At 38.6% G+C, this 15,765-nt stretch overlaps 4 protein-coding genes across 4 annotated transcripts; 3 read left to right on the forward strand and 1 right to left on the reverse strand.

Annotated features, from left to right (window-relative positions):
- Positions 1-338: 338 nt before the first annotated feature.
- On the reverse strand, positions 339-3,976 carry LOC145888783 (alpha-methylacyl-CoA racemase-like). Its single transcript, XM_082979628.1, has 8 exons — positions 3,828-3,976; positions 3,428-3,531; positions 3,205-3,348; positions 2,973-3,044; positions 2,567-2,655; positions 1,987-2,167; positions 1,537-1,735; positions 339-985 (listed from the first exon to the last, which is right to left on the reverse strand). Exons 1-8 carry the CDS (start codon positions 3,965-3,967, stop codon positions 766-768), a joined length of 1,149 nt encoding a protein of 382 aa, XP_082835754.1. The 5' UTR covers positions 3,968-3,976; the 3' UTR covers positions 339-765.
- Positions 3,977-5,655: 1,679 nt separating this feature from the next.
- On the forward strand, positions 5,656-6,405 carry LOC145890094 (U-scoloptoxin(05)-Sm1a-like). Its single transcript, XM_082981132.1, has 4 exons — positions 5,656-5,760; positions 5,873-6,013; positions 6,089-6,187; positions 6,308-6,405. The coding sequence occupies exons 1-4, from the start codon at positions 5,703-5,705 to the stop codon at positions 6,403-6,405; spliced, it is 396 nt and encodes a 131-aa protein (XP_082837258.1). The 5' UTR covers positions 5,656-5,702.
- A 913-nt stretch (positions 6,406-7,318) lies between these two features.
- LOC145890096 (DNA-directed RNA polymerase I subunit RPA12-like) lies at positions 7,319-7,678 on the forward strand. The gene has a single exon (XM_082981133.1). It carries the CDS (start codon positions 7,319-7,321, stop codon positions 7,676-7,678), a length of 360 nt encoding a protein of 119 aa, XP_082837259.1.
- An 8-nt stretch (positions 7,679-7,686) lies between these two features.
- On the forward strand, positions 7,687-15,764 carry LOC145890097 (uncharacterized). The gene is made up of 18 exons (XM_082981134.1): positions 7,687-8,102; positions 8,220-8,409; positions 8,494-8,690; positions 8,759-8,922; positions 8,981-9,126; positions 9,293-9,508; positions 9,715-9,865; positions 10,233-10,479; positions 10,587-10,733; positions 12,065-12,217; positions 12,500-12,695; positions 12,908-13,104; positions 13,508-13,671; positions 13,907-14,055; positions 14,122-14,346; positions 14,563-14,719; positions 14,987-15,233; positions 15,469-15,764. Exons 1-18 carry the CDS (start codon positions 7,948-7,950, stop codon positions 15,656-15,658), a joined length of 3,291 nt encoding a protein of 1,096 aa, XP_082837260.1. The 5' UTR covers positions 7,687-7,947; the 3' UTR covers positions 15,659-15,764.
- Position 15,765: the final 1 nt, after the last annotated feature.

Consider the following 15,765-nt stretch of genomic DNA (forward strand, 5'->3'; position numbering starts at 1 on the left):
CAGGTCACCAATTTAAGCTGAAAAAACTCATCGCGGTAACTGACACCCATTTTGCTACGTTTTAAGACCGATGTCGTTATTCGTAACTGTGTTATTCCAACCAAGATGCGGTGACTGCATTACAATATTTGTTAAACTCATTGTCGATAAAGCAACAATATATAACGCTATCACCCAAAAACAGCCTATGATATTGTGCTGCTGTTATCATGCATGTTGTAAATTCTAGAAAACTGCACAAATAAGCGGAAACTATTTGTCGACGTTTCCTCTGCATTACAACGAAGCTTCATAGGGTATACATGATATATTTATGTATTTTATTGCGTGTGGTGTTTTTATGACCTGTTATCGTAAGATGAATCAAATACACTGCACTATTAGTATGTTCAGTTAACATTTCCTATGTAGAGTTCAAGATCAAGAACTTACACTGCCTTCATACGACGTCAGAATATTAACAACATATGCCTTCGCGATTCTCGGGAACACTGATCGACAAAAAAATTGCATTGGAACAAAATTAAATTCAAAAGGCAACATAAATGGTACATTCTGCATAGTAGTTACGAGGATCACTGTAACAAGTTGCGTCTAAAACCTTAAACACCAACGTAAACAGCCAATTGCTGTTGTTGCTGTGCTAAATCACAACGCACAAACAACCCATTTCTTCGACTGTGAACAAAAAAATTGCAAACACTAAAAAAAATAACAATAGCACATAAATTACGTATCTCGTCGCATTCAGTGTTAAAAAATCGTTTACAATCGACTTGCGGGCCTGCTGTCGTTCACCGCCCCCTCACTAATCAGATCCTCAATTTCCTTTCGAGAGAATCCATTTTCGCTCAGTACATCAAAGGTACTTTCCCCCACCGCGGGGGGTGGACTGGCATCTGCTTTCGCTGGAGTGCGAAAAAGGCGTGGAGCAGGTGCAGGTACGTGTTTGCCGTCTGCGTCGGTGAAAAACGAGCCCCGAGCACTGCAAAAAGCAATATAGTGACGTGGAGACATGCGCTAATATTGCTCTAACGCATTTTGCAGCAATGCGGACGAAGTTAGAATAAAACATTTTTTTTTCATTCAGCAATTTTCCTGAAAAGGGGATATACCATAAACCACCACTTGCATTTTGCGGAAATAGAGCCTGTATCGCAGTTACAAATGTCAGCAGCAATTTTTTTCGCAATGAGCAACGCATTCTGGAAAAATGTTACCTCTTTTACAGGCATAAAAAAACAAGTATTATTATTTTCAGTGGGTAATTTGCCTTGCTTGTAAGCCTCTTCGCACCTAAGCCATTAACGTCACTATATACTAACATAAAAAATGCATAATTTCCTTCCTTTCAAAAAAAAAACATTACAAATACCACAGTGACGATAGGGAGCAATTTTTGTACAGATCAACACCTGTACATTGGTTACAGTTGTGGCGGTTGGAGACTTTTTTCCACAGTGAGCACCGCAGTTGATGGAATGCCGACCAAATGCTAGGTTGTCAAAACGAAACTATATCGTCCAAATTGCACACCTATTATGGGGATCCTTGGCGCATTCCTCGTATTCGAGAACGGGCATGACGCAAGCATCCAAATCCTTAAAGATTTCCGTAAGCTCGTCACGCGTGTATTGCGCAATTTTCTCGCCGATGATTCGCTTTCGTTCGGGCCACAAGCGGGGGTCGAGCTGATTTTCGTCCAATTTCAGTGGTGAGTTGTCTAACTTCAAACCTGTAAACAGCAATAGAATTACCGCCACAGCTTGTTTTACACTCTGGTACACAAGTAAAATTAGACAGGGTTGGTGACCACCTAAAAATTCAACATTCTTGGATGTTAAGATAACCTACATTTCGTCAAACATATAATCATTGTGATGCAAGTGGTTACTTTTATGGGCAATGACTTCACCACCATAAGTCACTTAGATAACATTCTGTTGGAATTTGAAGGCCAGCACAAAAATGAAGAACCCAAATCACCTTTTAGTAAATTTTGATAAAACTTAGGCTCCAAGGCACCGACAGAAACGAATTTGCCATCTTTGGTTTGAAATGTGTCATAGAACGGGCTTCCAGTATCCAAAACATTTTCGCCGGGCGGGGCTTTCATTACGTCACGATAGGTGAAGAGAAAGGAAGATACATAAGCGGAACCTTCAACCTGAGGGAAAAAATTACTAAGTTTACCCTATTTGATTCTTTTTATTAGGTTAGAGTAATATTAAACGCAAGCTAGCATAATGTGTTGTGATCGGTGAAGTGTAGCGTTTTTCGTGCCCTGTGTTATTTCATTTTGCACCCTGTTAAACATTCCAATGCGTTTTTTTTATACATAGGAATGTGATTAGCCTCTTTCCCATGTGATTAGCTCTTCAGGGGCTATTTTTTGTTTTCAGATTAGTCAGCACTCAATACATGATGTTTCTTTCACAAGGGTTTATCATCCTGTGGGCAGCATTCAATACATCCTGTATCAGGAAATCCTTTATAAATCGTGCAGAACAGCATGGATAAAAATCGCTTTATCAGAATCCCATCATTTAAAAACTAGTGTCTATACCATGTTAGCATCGATCACTTGTCCTTGCCCAGATTTTTCTCTTTCAAACAGTGCTGTCACCACTCCAAATGCAGCCATCATTCCCCCACCTAAAGAGAAGTACATAGCTGGTTAACATTTAATGATATTCTTTAGTGAGTTGCAGACAGGGCCACCAGTTTTACCAAATAGGCTCATCAGCGCCGCCATGATGTGACTTACAATGATATTTTTAGCTGAATAGTGGACAAGACTTCCATTTTGTGGAGACTATACAGTTACAATCTACCATTACATATCAAACTAAGTATAACCCGCCGAATTTAGTGATCTTGTTGGGGTTGGTTTCATTATATAGCAATATAAATGTTGCATACTGCACTGCACATGCACTTAATGTATGACAAGTATTTATGAGCAAATCTACCTGCAAAGTCTGCAATAACATTTATTGGAGCTGTTGGTTTTTCTCCCTTTCGTCGTAACATTGACAAGATTCCTAAATAAACAAAACAAAAATTCATTAGTATTATATTTTAAGGTATTAAGTGGCAAATCCATACAGGGTATACATTTAAACACATAAGTGCATAAAACAGAGTGCACGTTACAAGAAAACCATTGTTTAAATTCATATTGACAAATCAATGAAACCATACCAGAAGTAGCAATGTAGTTAATATCATGTCCAGCTTTCATTTTATATGGCCCTGTCTGCCCAAAACCACTCAAACGTACATAAACCAGCTTCGGATTTTCTTTCAAAAGTAAATCTGGTCCTAGGCCAAGTTTTTCCATAATGCCTGCATTTCAATGGACAATATATGTGAATTTACTGCAAAACTTGATAAAATGGAAGTGTTTTATCAGTAAATTACATACCTGGCCTGAAAGGTTCAATTAGGACATCAGATTTTGAAGACAGTCTTCTCAATGTAGCTTGACCAGCTTTCTTTTTCAAATCAATGGAAATTGATCTCTTTCCACTGCAAAAACAACCAAAATTCACAAAAGGCAAATAATCTCAGTGACTTTGTTTCCAAAATCATGCAAAAAAACTCATAATGCAAAGTTGTGAGATTCAAATGCATATATACACTAAAGATGGCCAACATCCTTTCAGCAAAACAACCATGGCTGCTATGACTTAATATGGACACCTTTGATATCATGGGCTATGTCGAAGAAGTAGGCCTAATTTTGTAAGACCGATTGGCAGTAAAAATACTACAATTTGCATACTATTCAAACCACCTTGAATTAGTTGAACGTAACAGCTTACCGGCCCAAGGTGTCCATTGTTGGAAGCCCAAGCTTGTCAACACGGGTAACAGTTGCCCCAAAGTCAGCCAATACCATACCAGCAAAAGGTACAGGCGCAAGACCAGCTAATTCAAGTACTTTAACACCAGCCAGAGCCATTCTGATCTTGTTTTTCCTGCTTTAACAAAGATTTGAAAAATATATTATTGTTAAACGGTGGAGTAGGATAGGTTTTTGTTACTAAACTATAGAATATGTGTACGTTTACGTTGCTGCAGCCAAATCTGCAATGCGATTTAAACACTATTTAAGCAAGGCAACAAATTCAAACATTAAAACAAATTTTTCGTAAACCAGATTCGCAAAATTTATCTCAAAAGTATCTCGTTCCGCAAAATAAACTTTCAGGGTTTATTGTCTGTGACAAAAACTAAAACATAAGCCCTTTCGTTTGCATTAGACGTTTTTTGCAAAATGTGAGCTAAATTCCAAAATAAAAATCCCCTATACTGATACTCGACTTGGATCATAATTTTTTTGTATGATTTTTATCTTGCTGTGTTTATTTTATGAAAACTGCTTGACATACGCCCAATGGAATAAAATCTTGTTAAATTTAAAAATTATTAAATCGAACTTTAATTTTGATAGCTTAATGCCTCGGTTACTCCAAAATACTTTTATCTTACCGCATATCCCATATACGAGGAAGAATGGTTCGAAATTGTATGCACAATTAGTAAATGATCCAACCAAACATGCAATGTTACGTTTAATTCCATCCGGCGTGGAGCATTGGGTCATGAACAACACTGCTTGGTCATATTTTAAGCTTTAAAAAGATAGGCTAATTTACTGCGTGGCCTAGCGCCCACCCCCAAACGTCAATTGACCTTTGACTATACTGCATCCTACATAGACTACAATGCTGAATTAGGACAAAGTGAAGAAGTTGTTGGCTGTTTAGCCTCTTAATTCCAAACTAAGCACCGTGTCTTGGTTGCTTAATGGTTAATCATGCACTGATTACATATGCTCACATGCCACATCTCATGTTGTCGATTGCAGCAGTTTTTATGGCAATTTGTATCTTTTCTTTACATCCTACAAACCCACCTCAGAAACTTTGCGTTAAGAATAAAGTACATGTGTGCTATGTAACCTGTGGTTGTCTAACGGTATATATCCTGGATACTGATGTTATAGCCTCGGCTGGCATGCGTCAGAAACCTCGCATATTTTTGTGTGCAAGTGTCAGAAAAAATTAATGTGTTTGGGCTTCAAAAATTGGTCAAGGTGACTGAAATATATCGGTCAGCTGACTTATAGTTACCAGTCAAAAATTTGCTCTTTATACGTTTGCTTTATGTTATTCGGAAAGATGCAGGAAGTTTGTAGATTAATGGCTTATTAAGAAAATTGTCAGCTCTTCCTGTAATCGCAACAGCCATTTCCCGCTGGCCACTAACAAACCCGCTGGTCTTCGTGTGCACAAAGAACGAGACAAGAAATATTGCCATCTGGGAAAAGTTTTCGGCAGGTTAAAGCACTGGAGGTCAGTTCACGTACATATAGTTAAAATTTACATTTTTTCTGGGCAATACCGACCCAGCACTGTCGATGGATAAAATAAGGGTATCAGAATAAAATACGCTGTCGTAGTGCTCGTTAGTTGGCACATTCCATGTAAGCTTTGCAAGTTTTGTGGCAATTAATAAGTTTCGCACCGTGAATATATTAAAAAACGATCGGTTACGTAGATACTTGGTGCTATATTAGCACATGTCGTAGAAACGCAACCATGTACTGGAGAAACTTCCTGTTATGATTACACTTCTAAAGGGAAACTCTCTACAACATACAAATTCTGCAGTTTAAAGTGAGGCGAGTAAGGATGAATAAAAATGTGATGCTTTGGATGATTTTCGTTTTGACATCTTTCATGCCTTCAGGTTAGTTTTTAAAATCCTAGATTGCAGTGATCAGTAATTTAAGATTATCGCGTCATTTGACCATAATTCTATACTGCAACAGATGTATAAGTGTGCACTTTTTTCTTTGAAGGAAAAAGTATTCGTTGCTACACATGTATTTACAACAGCGGAAACCCGGCTACGTTTGATTGCGGAATAATGAACCTCGACAAAAGACATTTGTTGGAATGTCCTACAGGACGTAATCATTGCTTGAAAATCACGAGACAGGGCAAGTTATAACCGTCGTAATTTGTTACACGTAAAGTCAAATTAACTACTTTCAAACTTTCGAAATTTACAACAGATGCAGGTCACACTGTGATTGACCGTTCTTGTAGTAAACCAATTGGGTCGGCAACTTGCTTTACGACTCACAATGAAAAGCTGTGCCTGTGCAAAGAAGGTAAAACTATAGTTCTCTGTTTGTCGTAAAAATAATTTGAAAATACATTAGTTAAAAGTTTGCATTTCGTCCATGTTGTTAGTGAAGTAGCAGCATAAAGACATATTGTAAATTTTGCAGATGGATGCAACAGCGCAACACTCGTCGAAAACCACGCACTCTTGTATTGTTCTTTGTGCGTATTAGTGCATTTTTTCGTGATACATTACAACACTTAACCGTATTTACATTGTTGTAACTCTTTTCAACCTTATGAAAAAGGATCCTGTATTTATGTTTACTATTCGTGGTCGCCCCAAGGTGTGAGATTCTTGTCAAACGGTAGTGTTTGCTTGTAACGTAAGTGCCGCATTCAAGCAACAAAATGTGAAAAGTACTAAATAATTCAAATAACATGAGGGTAACTTCCAGTGAGAGAATTTTTTGTCTGGTCCGTCACGGCGCATGACACTTGCATTTGCAAATAAATAAAGACATGGATGTTTTGGTGTTTGATGCAGAAGTTTTGAGAGTCTACTGTATATATGCATAGAGCTGCAGCAATATATTATGAGGAAAATGTTATAAAATTGATGTATCCTGATCACCTGCAGCCGCGTCGTACGTAGCAGTCCTCATTTCCACACAATACCAATAACACTGTCTCGAGTTTGTTACGCGTCGCGCTTATTTGAACCATCTAAATGCTATAAACACTAAAATTTACGATAAAAACTTGATTAAGAGAGATCTGTAAACAAAAGGCCGAAATAAACGAGACGGAAAAGGAGAAAATTTGGGTAATTTCTAGTGTCCTCGGAGAACGAAGTACTTTTTCTGACCTTTTGTAAATTGCGTTTTGACTTAGATTGCTTTGGACGCTATGGTCGCTGAGATTAATAAACCAAAAACATTGGAATAATTTGCTTTGGTCAGATACTTTTTGGTAGGGTGGCTAACAAAATCTCTGTTGAAACTAAAGAACGAATCATTTTTGGGAAATTCCCCATGAAATTGTTTACCACGTGACCCATGTTTCGTTCTGGTTCACTGCACCACTTCATCGGTTCGGTTGTCGGTTTCGTGCTGTTTTTGCCTGATTTCTTTATATTGGTTGTGTGGTAGGCTGTTCGAAAGCAAAACAAAAAGAACATGGACTTTATAGCGGACACAGGGTTTTGTCCAGAATGTGGTGCTATACTGCCACTCCCATCTGACCCAGTCATGTTGGAGGTGTACATCTCGTGTCGTTGTGGATACAGCATGAAAAGTACGAACTGCAACAACATGGTCGTGACCAAAGCAGAGATAATATTCAATGAAGTCAAGGGGAAAGAGAAAAAGGTCAAAGCCAGTAGACATATGATAGGTCCAACGATAGAAAGGATATGTCAAAAGTGCGGCCACAATAAAATGACTTACAAAACACAACAGATGAGATCGGCGGATGAGGGAATGTCAATATTTTATTACTGTACAAAATGTGGAAATATGGAAAAAGAGGATTCGTAGTTTTGACGCTTTATTATTAACAAGTCAAATTGTAACAGCATTTGTTTTTGTTGTATGCAAGCACCTTTTAAAATTGTGTTGCATTAGTTTTATGTTGTATTCAGTTATAAATTAACATGATGCATATTTTGGTGTCTGAAAACCATGTAAAAATGTTTGTCACCTTTCTTTTTTGAACAAGCCATGCAAACCTATTTGGTTTGCACTTATCCACCTACACTTTTTGTTTAGTTAAACCAACAATAGTGTGACTATTATCATTTCGCAAAATGCACAAGGTTGTGCATTTGCCTAACTATGGAAAAGTGAAGTGTTGCGTTGTCTCAAGAGCAAATGATCGAGCGGCAAAACCTGTCCTGAATTACATAGGAATACCATTTGCACAGCCACCAGTTGGGAAACTTAGGTTTCTTCCGCCAAAAAAGTTAGTATCTGTTTTATTTCTTACTATATTATGCATTTTCAATGAGTAGGTATTGGTCAAACATTGTACCTTCACAAAAATGTTTTAGTTTTGCTGTATTTTAATTGTGTCTTTCAGAGCATTGCCTTGGAGTGGTGTTTTAGCCAAAAAAGTTCAAAGGCAGATTCCAATGCAAAATGTTGAAACTTGGGAACAGGCTTTAGACTATTTGCCATTTAAATCCAGTTTTAGCAAGCATTCAATTGATGAAGATTGTCTGTATCTAAATGTGTTTGTTCCGGAAGTGGAAACAAGTGCCAAATTGCCAGTGAGTCTGGTTGTTTCACAATGAATGTTTTTTTGTTCACATTACAGTGTTTGCTTCCTGTTCAATCTGTTGTTTTTTGATCAGGTCATGATTTGGTTTTATGGGGGAGCTCTTCAGATTGGGCCAAATTTCTTTTTTGATGGAACAGCTTTGGCTGGAATGAACCAGGTTATAGTTGTGGTACCAAACTACAGAGTGAATGTGTTTGGATTTATGTCTTTGGGACTGGATTATAAATGCAAAGGAAACATGGGCTTGCTTGACCAACTGCAGGCAATGAGGTAGGTGGATATGTCATTGTAAACAGTTTTAACTGGTTGGAAACATGGACATGAGTTAATGCTTTTAGGTGGGTTAATGAGAACATTGAGCACTTTGGTGGAGACAAAAATAATATTACTATATTTGGGGAAAGTGCTGGTGGCATTTCTGCAAATATGCACATGATTTCTCCTTTATCCAAAGGCCTTTTTAACAAAGCCATTAGCAACAGTGGAGTAGCCACTTGTACTAGTAAGTCAAATCATGAAATAGTAAATGCTCACTGAATTAACAATCTTTCTGTTGGCAGAAATGTTTATGAAAGACCAAACAAGGGCAACAAATGAATTTCTCAGGATTTTAGGCATCCATGATAAAAACAAAGAAATAATTTTGGAAAAACTCCAGTCAATTTCTGCTGAACAAATTCTCAAAGCAAATCAACTTTTGCAACAAGTAAGAAACATTTTGTGCAGTGTTTTCTTGACATAATATTTTACTACTTTCTGGCATGAAGAAATGTGGTTGCTGTGAACATATTAATATCACTTTGTTGTGAGTTGTATTTTGCGAGCGTTGAGTTGTTTTATGTTGTAAGTATTCATGCATTATTACTTTGCAGGCTCGTTATACTTGGCTCCCGACTTTGGACTTACACTTTTTTCCTGACACCCCCGAAAAACTGTTGGCCAACAGCTCTAAAATCCCTTACATGTTGGGATGTAACAGTGATGAAGGAAGTTGGACAATGCAACTTCTTACCCCTGGATATAAAGTCGGCCTTTCTGAGGAAGAATTCTACTTTGTTGCTTCATCATTGCTGAAGTGGTATGATAAGGTAAAAACTATGTGGTTTGCAAATACTTTATAGCTCACAGAAATTTGTGAATGCATCAAATAAATGTTCCGTTTTTGGCTGTTATTTCAAGATTTAAGGCAATCAAAAATGTGTGTTGTAAGCATGTTATCTTTTACAAACGTTACCGAGGAAAAACATATACACAAGTTGCAATTGGGTTTTATCATTTGTTTCTGCTCCTGCAGTCGTTGGATGCCAACAAAATTCTTCCCATTCTGACAAAGAAATACATGAAAGATGGAAATGACAAACTTCGATATTCAAAAGTGGTCGGAAATATTTTGGCCGACTGTATCTTTTTCACCCACATTGTGGATGTGGCTGGAAGGCACGCAGGTTACAAAATTGCGTTGCACAAGTGCTCCACAATAATCTAAATGTTGAATAATGTTTTAGTCTATTTCTAGACATTAAACAATTTTAGAATGGTGTGAAACAACATTTATGTGTTTTGACTTAGATTGTGGTTTTTTTATTGTAGTGGTCTCCAAACTTTGCAGTGTGTAACCAGTTTTACATTTTTATTTATTGAACAAAGCAAGCATGAATTTAGAATGTAAGAGTAAAATGGATACTGTGCCCTTGCCTAAACCAAAATCGTCTGTTCTGAAAAATAGTGTACAAAGAGAAGTATGCCTTGTTTATGTTACACCTAAACCATTTCTTGCTGGTACTGTTACTGAACATTTCGACAACTTTACAGATTCAGGCGCTCCTACCTATTTCTATTACATGACTCACGCCCCTCGATTCAACCACGACACGAATTTCGGGCCGAAATCTGCCCACAAGCCCGATTACATCCGTGCCGACCATTCCGATGACGTGGCGTTTACGTTCGGTGCCCCCTTTTTGTCGGAGCGAATGAAAGATGGATTCAAGTTTTCTGAGGACGAAAAGCAGTTGAGCGCGCAAATGATGAGATACTTTACTAACTTCGCTAAAAACGGGTGAGTGTTTGTTTAACGTTTAATGCATGGTTTGTATAATTTGCAAAAGCCTTTTGGTCAAGTGCAAACTTGTCTTGTCGTTTACCTTACATATGTTGTTTCCACAGAGATCCCAATGTTGGCCAACCGGTGGAGCGTCACTGGCCCAAGTACGACACCACTCAGAGGCGCCACCTAGAGTTGTCATGTCCTTTAGGCGAGGGGTCAAAGTTCGGCATCGACAATCTGAGAATGTACACCCAACAATTTCCCAAGTTGTAGCGGAATACGTTTTCATATTTTTTTGTTAATTGTTTCGCATTTAATTGAAGGTGTACGCTTGTTTGCAATCACGAACTATGCATGAATTATGTGCTTGCTTTTGTGTTATTGTGCCTTATTGCGATCAGTGCACTTTGTTTAATCGCTTCTATCAGAAAAACTGTGTCTACCATGTAGCGTTAGTTTCCATCCGTTGTGTTTGTTTTTTTAATACATGTTTTCCCTTATCAATTAAACTTACATACTGATCATGCAAATAAAAATCAAAGTTTCAACTGAATTCATTATTTGTGAAGTCATGTCTGTTGCAGTGTGTAATAAGTACACCGAGTAAATTGAAAGGACAAATAAGTTGAAGGATCTTTCAACAGTGGTTTGAAGTAAATTCCGGTCCACGAAGCGCTTCGAGGGGTGCACGACAATTTGAAAATTTTCCTTAGTCGTGAAGCCTTTTCCTTAGTCCCATAGAATTTAACCAATTGCATTTAGTGGTGTAAGATATTCTTGTACGGATCCACAGTTATTTTTTCTTTAGCAGAGGTTTATTCACGAGCGGCGAATTGGGCAATCAACACCTCTAGAACATGATACTAAAAAAGTTGCTGTGGAAGAAAGAAAGAGTTGTCTTGAGAATGATTTTTGTTTGTCACTAGCCTGCCTTGTCTAGTCTATACGCGGCTATCTGAAGTCCATCGACCAAACTTGCTATTATTGCGCCATAGTGTGTTTTGGATGGTAATCGACCATAGAAATTCTTGTTCCGCCTTTTGCCTTCACGGCGCTTTTACGGGGTACTATGTTTGTTTCAAATCATTCTTTCAATACGTTTTGCGTACAACAACTGAGAAGGTAATTTCGACAAAGCGTATAACTTTGCGAGCAATGTAAATATGCAATCATTGCAGAAACGGCAGCCGACCTTTAGTTATTGACTTTTGGCAAGCAAACAACCCGGCGAAATACAACTGTGTCAGTACTCAGCTTACTGCTGTGTCAGCGTGCAATTGCCTGGTTAGACATTAAAGCTGTTACAGGTATCTGGAAAGTGCTGAGCAGTAAACTTAATTGCAAGAATAACAGGTAGTTTCAAAGCAAAGCAACGGACGTGTCTAATCACATTTAACGAAGTTAATCAACCGCAGAACTTTGCTTCCAACAATCGAAATCGATTACCACAGAAAAAACACTAATCGCCATCGATCGACGTGGGATTATAATATTGGTAATGCGTTTTTTTTAAGAAAGTTGCGATCATTACAGTTACACTGGAATAGATTGAAAGCATATTCGCCTTCTTACAAAGCGGTTGTGTGAAATTTTGAAGCATGGAATGTCCGATAGTTGTGACCAAGGAAGGTGCAGTTCAGGGCAGGATTTCCAAGGCAACAGATCCGTCAGCAAAGCCAGTTTACCATTTTTTGGGAATACGTTACGGAAAATCTCCAGTTGGCAAACTTCGATTTATGCCCCCAGAAAGGTGAACGCGAACTAATCGAAACTTCGGCAAATATTTGCTGAGCCATAAGCAAACTGGTACAATTACTAGTCGATAAATAGTTCACTTTGTAGCCCAGTGTAATCTTTTCAAATCTTTAATGTTTCCTATACTTAATTCTAGCCCACGCACAGTTACATTAGTTGTACAAAAGTATTGATTCAAGTCTAGTGCATGTTAATGTAAGTAATTCTAATTTCCTTCCCTTGTTGTTGTCTGACAACTACGACAACACACATTATACATTGGGACATTTTTTTTCAGGTCGGGTTCTTGGGAGGGGGTATTTCAAGCGACAAACACGTACCAACCTTGCCCACAGGATGTCGGTGTGGCGGAAATATACGACTCTTTCATTCCTCACAAGAATCCTTTTGGGTTCGACTACACAAAAGCCAGCGAGGATTGCTTAAAATTAAACGTCTTCACTCCGGAATGTAACAAGAAAGCAAAGCTTCCGGTAGGATATATTTGTTTGCATCAATTAAATTTGAAACGGTTTTCACACTGACAAATTCTTTTCTCACAGCTGTGTGGATTTTTGCATGCGAAAACGTAAATGCTGCATACGATTGGTGGCAATGAATACTCAGGGCGCCACTATACATCAATTCCCTTTACACTACGTATTAAACAGCAGCAATAAAATATCAATGCACTGTTTTATTTTAGGTAATGGTCTGGTTTAGTGGTGGCGCGTTTCAACGGCATTACGGTGGGCGTGTAGACGGGACAGCACTTTCCGGCATGAACAATGCGGTAGTTGTTGTTCCCAACCATCGCGTCAACGCTTTTGGGTTTCTTTCCCTCGGCAAAGGCTCTGTGTGCCCAGGAAATATGGCCCTTCTTGACGTAATTCTGTCGCTCAAGTAAGTAGACTTTTTGAAAGCACGTGAATGGATACGAATTGTATCTATTGCACTTGGTACAGATGTATGTACTTTCTGTTTGGGTTTTAAACAAATCGTATATGAACCGCTAATAGTGTGTAATTCGGCGGAATGAGAATAAATTTACACGAAACAGATTAGGTATCGATTTTTGTGACCTTAAAACAAACATTCTGATGCCTCGCATGTAAAAGCTATTTTGGTTCACTGTGCACCTTTATTTTGTATGATTAGAATCAACGTTATCTTGGGCAATATCAGGTTTTGTTCTAGACCAATGCTATACGAACCCAAACACATTACATTCTTTTTTGACCACATGGATTTGAACCCACAATATTCTGGCCATAAATTCCGATCAGGTTTTCTTCTTAACTCTCAGGTGGGTGCAAGACAATGTAGCAGCATTCGGTGGAGATCCTGACAATGTCACTATATTCGGAGAAAGTTCTGGATCCGGCGTCGTCAACTTGCTCATGCTCACTCAGTTATCAGCCGGCCTTTTCCACAAAGCTATTTTACTGAGCGGCTGCGTCGTTGCTCCACGTAAAAACTTGTTTCTTTTATTTTAAATGGGGCATTTGTTTTGGTGGTATATGTGATTACCAACAGTGGTATTATGGTTACTTGCTTATCTTCCCTCAACAATATTTAATCATTTTAGTGATCAACTTTTTAAAAATTAGTGTGCTAAAATTTAGTTTCGTAGAAGACGTTTTTATTTACCGGCGAAAGACCGACATTACTTGTGTCAGTGGAAAAATTTAAACCATATATTTAGTTATGTTCGCTGAAGATTTAAGTCGCATCCGTGATAGCTTCCTCAAATTGCTTGCCATCGAGTGGAAACAAGAGGAGGAACAAACAATACTGGAAACTTTGCAATCGCTCCCGGCCCAAAAAATCATGGAAGCACAAATGGCGTTAACAGTAAGCAATCAAAATCCGAAAAGTCCAATTAAAGCACCGAACGGTTATTGTCTATGCGTTACTCAGGATCTTACTCTTTTCGCGCCAACCGTCGACGGTCACGTGATCAAAGACTCGCCGCAGATGCTGGTGCAGGGAGGTCACGTGCACTCGGTGCCGTTGCTGATTGGTTGCACCAACGACGAGGGTGGCTCCTTACTGTCCTTCAGGCAGTACAAGAACTATTTTGCGGGTATATCCGAGGAAGAGTTTGACGCAACCTTTGCCATTTTGTTTGCAATGATCCATCCAGTGAGTGAAACGTGATACATTGTAATAAAAACTCGAGCTAACCTGATACAACATAAACAAACCAACGCGAACGCTCTTCAATTATTAATATGGGCATTGTTAACTTATTTACTATTGAAATATATATTCTGTTATGACATCACAAAGATAATCTTATACTTAACAGTTTCGAGCTTTGGAGTTTACTATTTCGTTCAACTCAAATTTTATGCTCAGGGGAAAGGTTACAAGACTGGCCTCAAAGCAGTGAAGGAGTTTTACTCTGATAGATTCGAAGGTGACAGCCCTTTAAAATACAGCTGGCTTCACGCTCAATTGCTTGGTGACACGGTGTTCATTGTACCCACGATTCTCACAGCATCTGCGCACGTCGGTAGGTTAAACAGAAACAGGACAAGCATACGTTTTTTTACGTTTGATGTCGCTGATGACGTACTTTTTCTGAAAACCACACTTTAGTACCTTACACTTTTAAAAATAGGCCCAAGCCGAAAAAGCAAAAATACTAATGAAAAAAATCTGGTTCGTTGTGCTACTCTGGGATTTTATGTTCGGTTTCTAGTGCATAAAAATACAACTTACGACTTTTATGTTCAATTGTCACACGAACTACGCATCTTTACAATGTTTTTTTCATTAGCTCTGGGAAATCCCACCTATCTCTTCCAAATGACCCAAGTTCCCGAATTCAACCATTCGACAGTGAACGGGCCGGGAATAAAAAACAAAGCCAGTTTCTGCAAATGCGACCACGCGGATGATTTGCTGTTTGTTTGGGGACTTCCCTTCACTGAAGGGGAGCTTACAGGAGGTGCAAAGTTCACGGATGACGAAAAAGAGCTGAGTCGTCACGTGATGCGTTACTTGGTCAACTTTGCGAAATCCAGGTGAATTTCGTCTCAATTGTTGAGCGGGACAACCTTTTTGGTCTAATTACGTGTCACATGCCTTGTTTTTTTAAAAGATGGACTAGGCGCGTTCTCGGTTTACCACAAGACATAACGTAAGCTTTGGGGTGTATATCACTACTGCCAATATAAGAAGGGATTCATTCATTATTAATACAAGTGTATAAATTACTTTTTAAGTTTAATAATGTAGGACTATTTTGGGCGTTTTTAGTGACCCCAACAAACCGGAAAAAGTGGAATTAGAGTGGCCACGGTATGGTGTGAGTGGAGAACGTCCTCACATTGTTCTGCAAACTCCAGCAAAACCAGGTTCCAATCTTGGTCTGCGCGAAGTTGCGTTCTACACACAAACTTTGCCTGCCTTGTTGTCCAACAAAGCAGAGGAATCACGTGACGCTTGACGGTCACGCTTCACCACACCTGATGAAATGGTTGCATCCTGTAATCGCTTTTGCAAAGCAAGAAAAAATCGAATATTTATTATTTAATAAAGAAAAATCGCACGTTT

This window comes from Ascidia mentula, chromosome 2 (genome assembly GCF_947561715.1).
Source record: "Ascidia mentula chromosome 2, kaAscMent1.1, whole genome shotgun sequence".
In the NCBI taxonomy this organism is placed as follows: domain Eukaryota; kingdom Metazoa; phylum Chordata; class Ascidiacea; order Phlebobranchia; family Ascidiidae; genus Ascidia; species Ascidia mentula.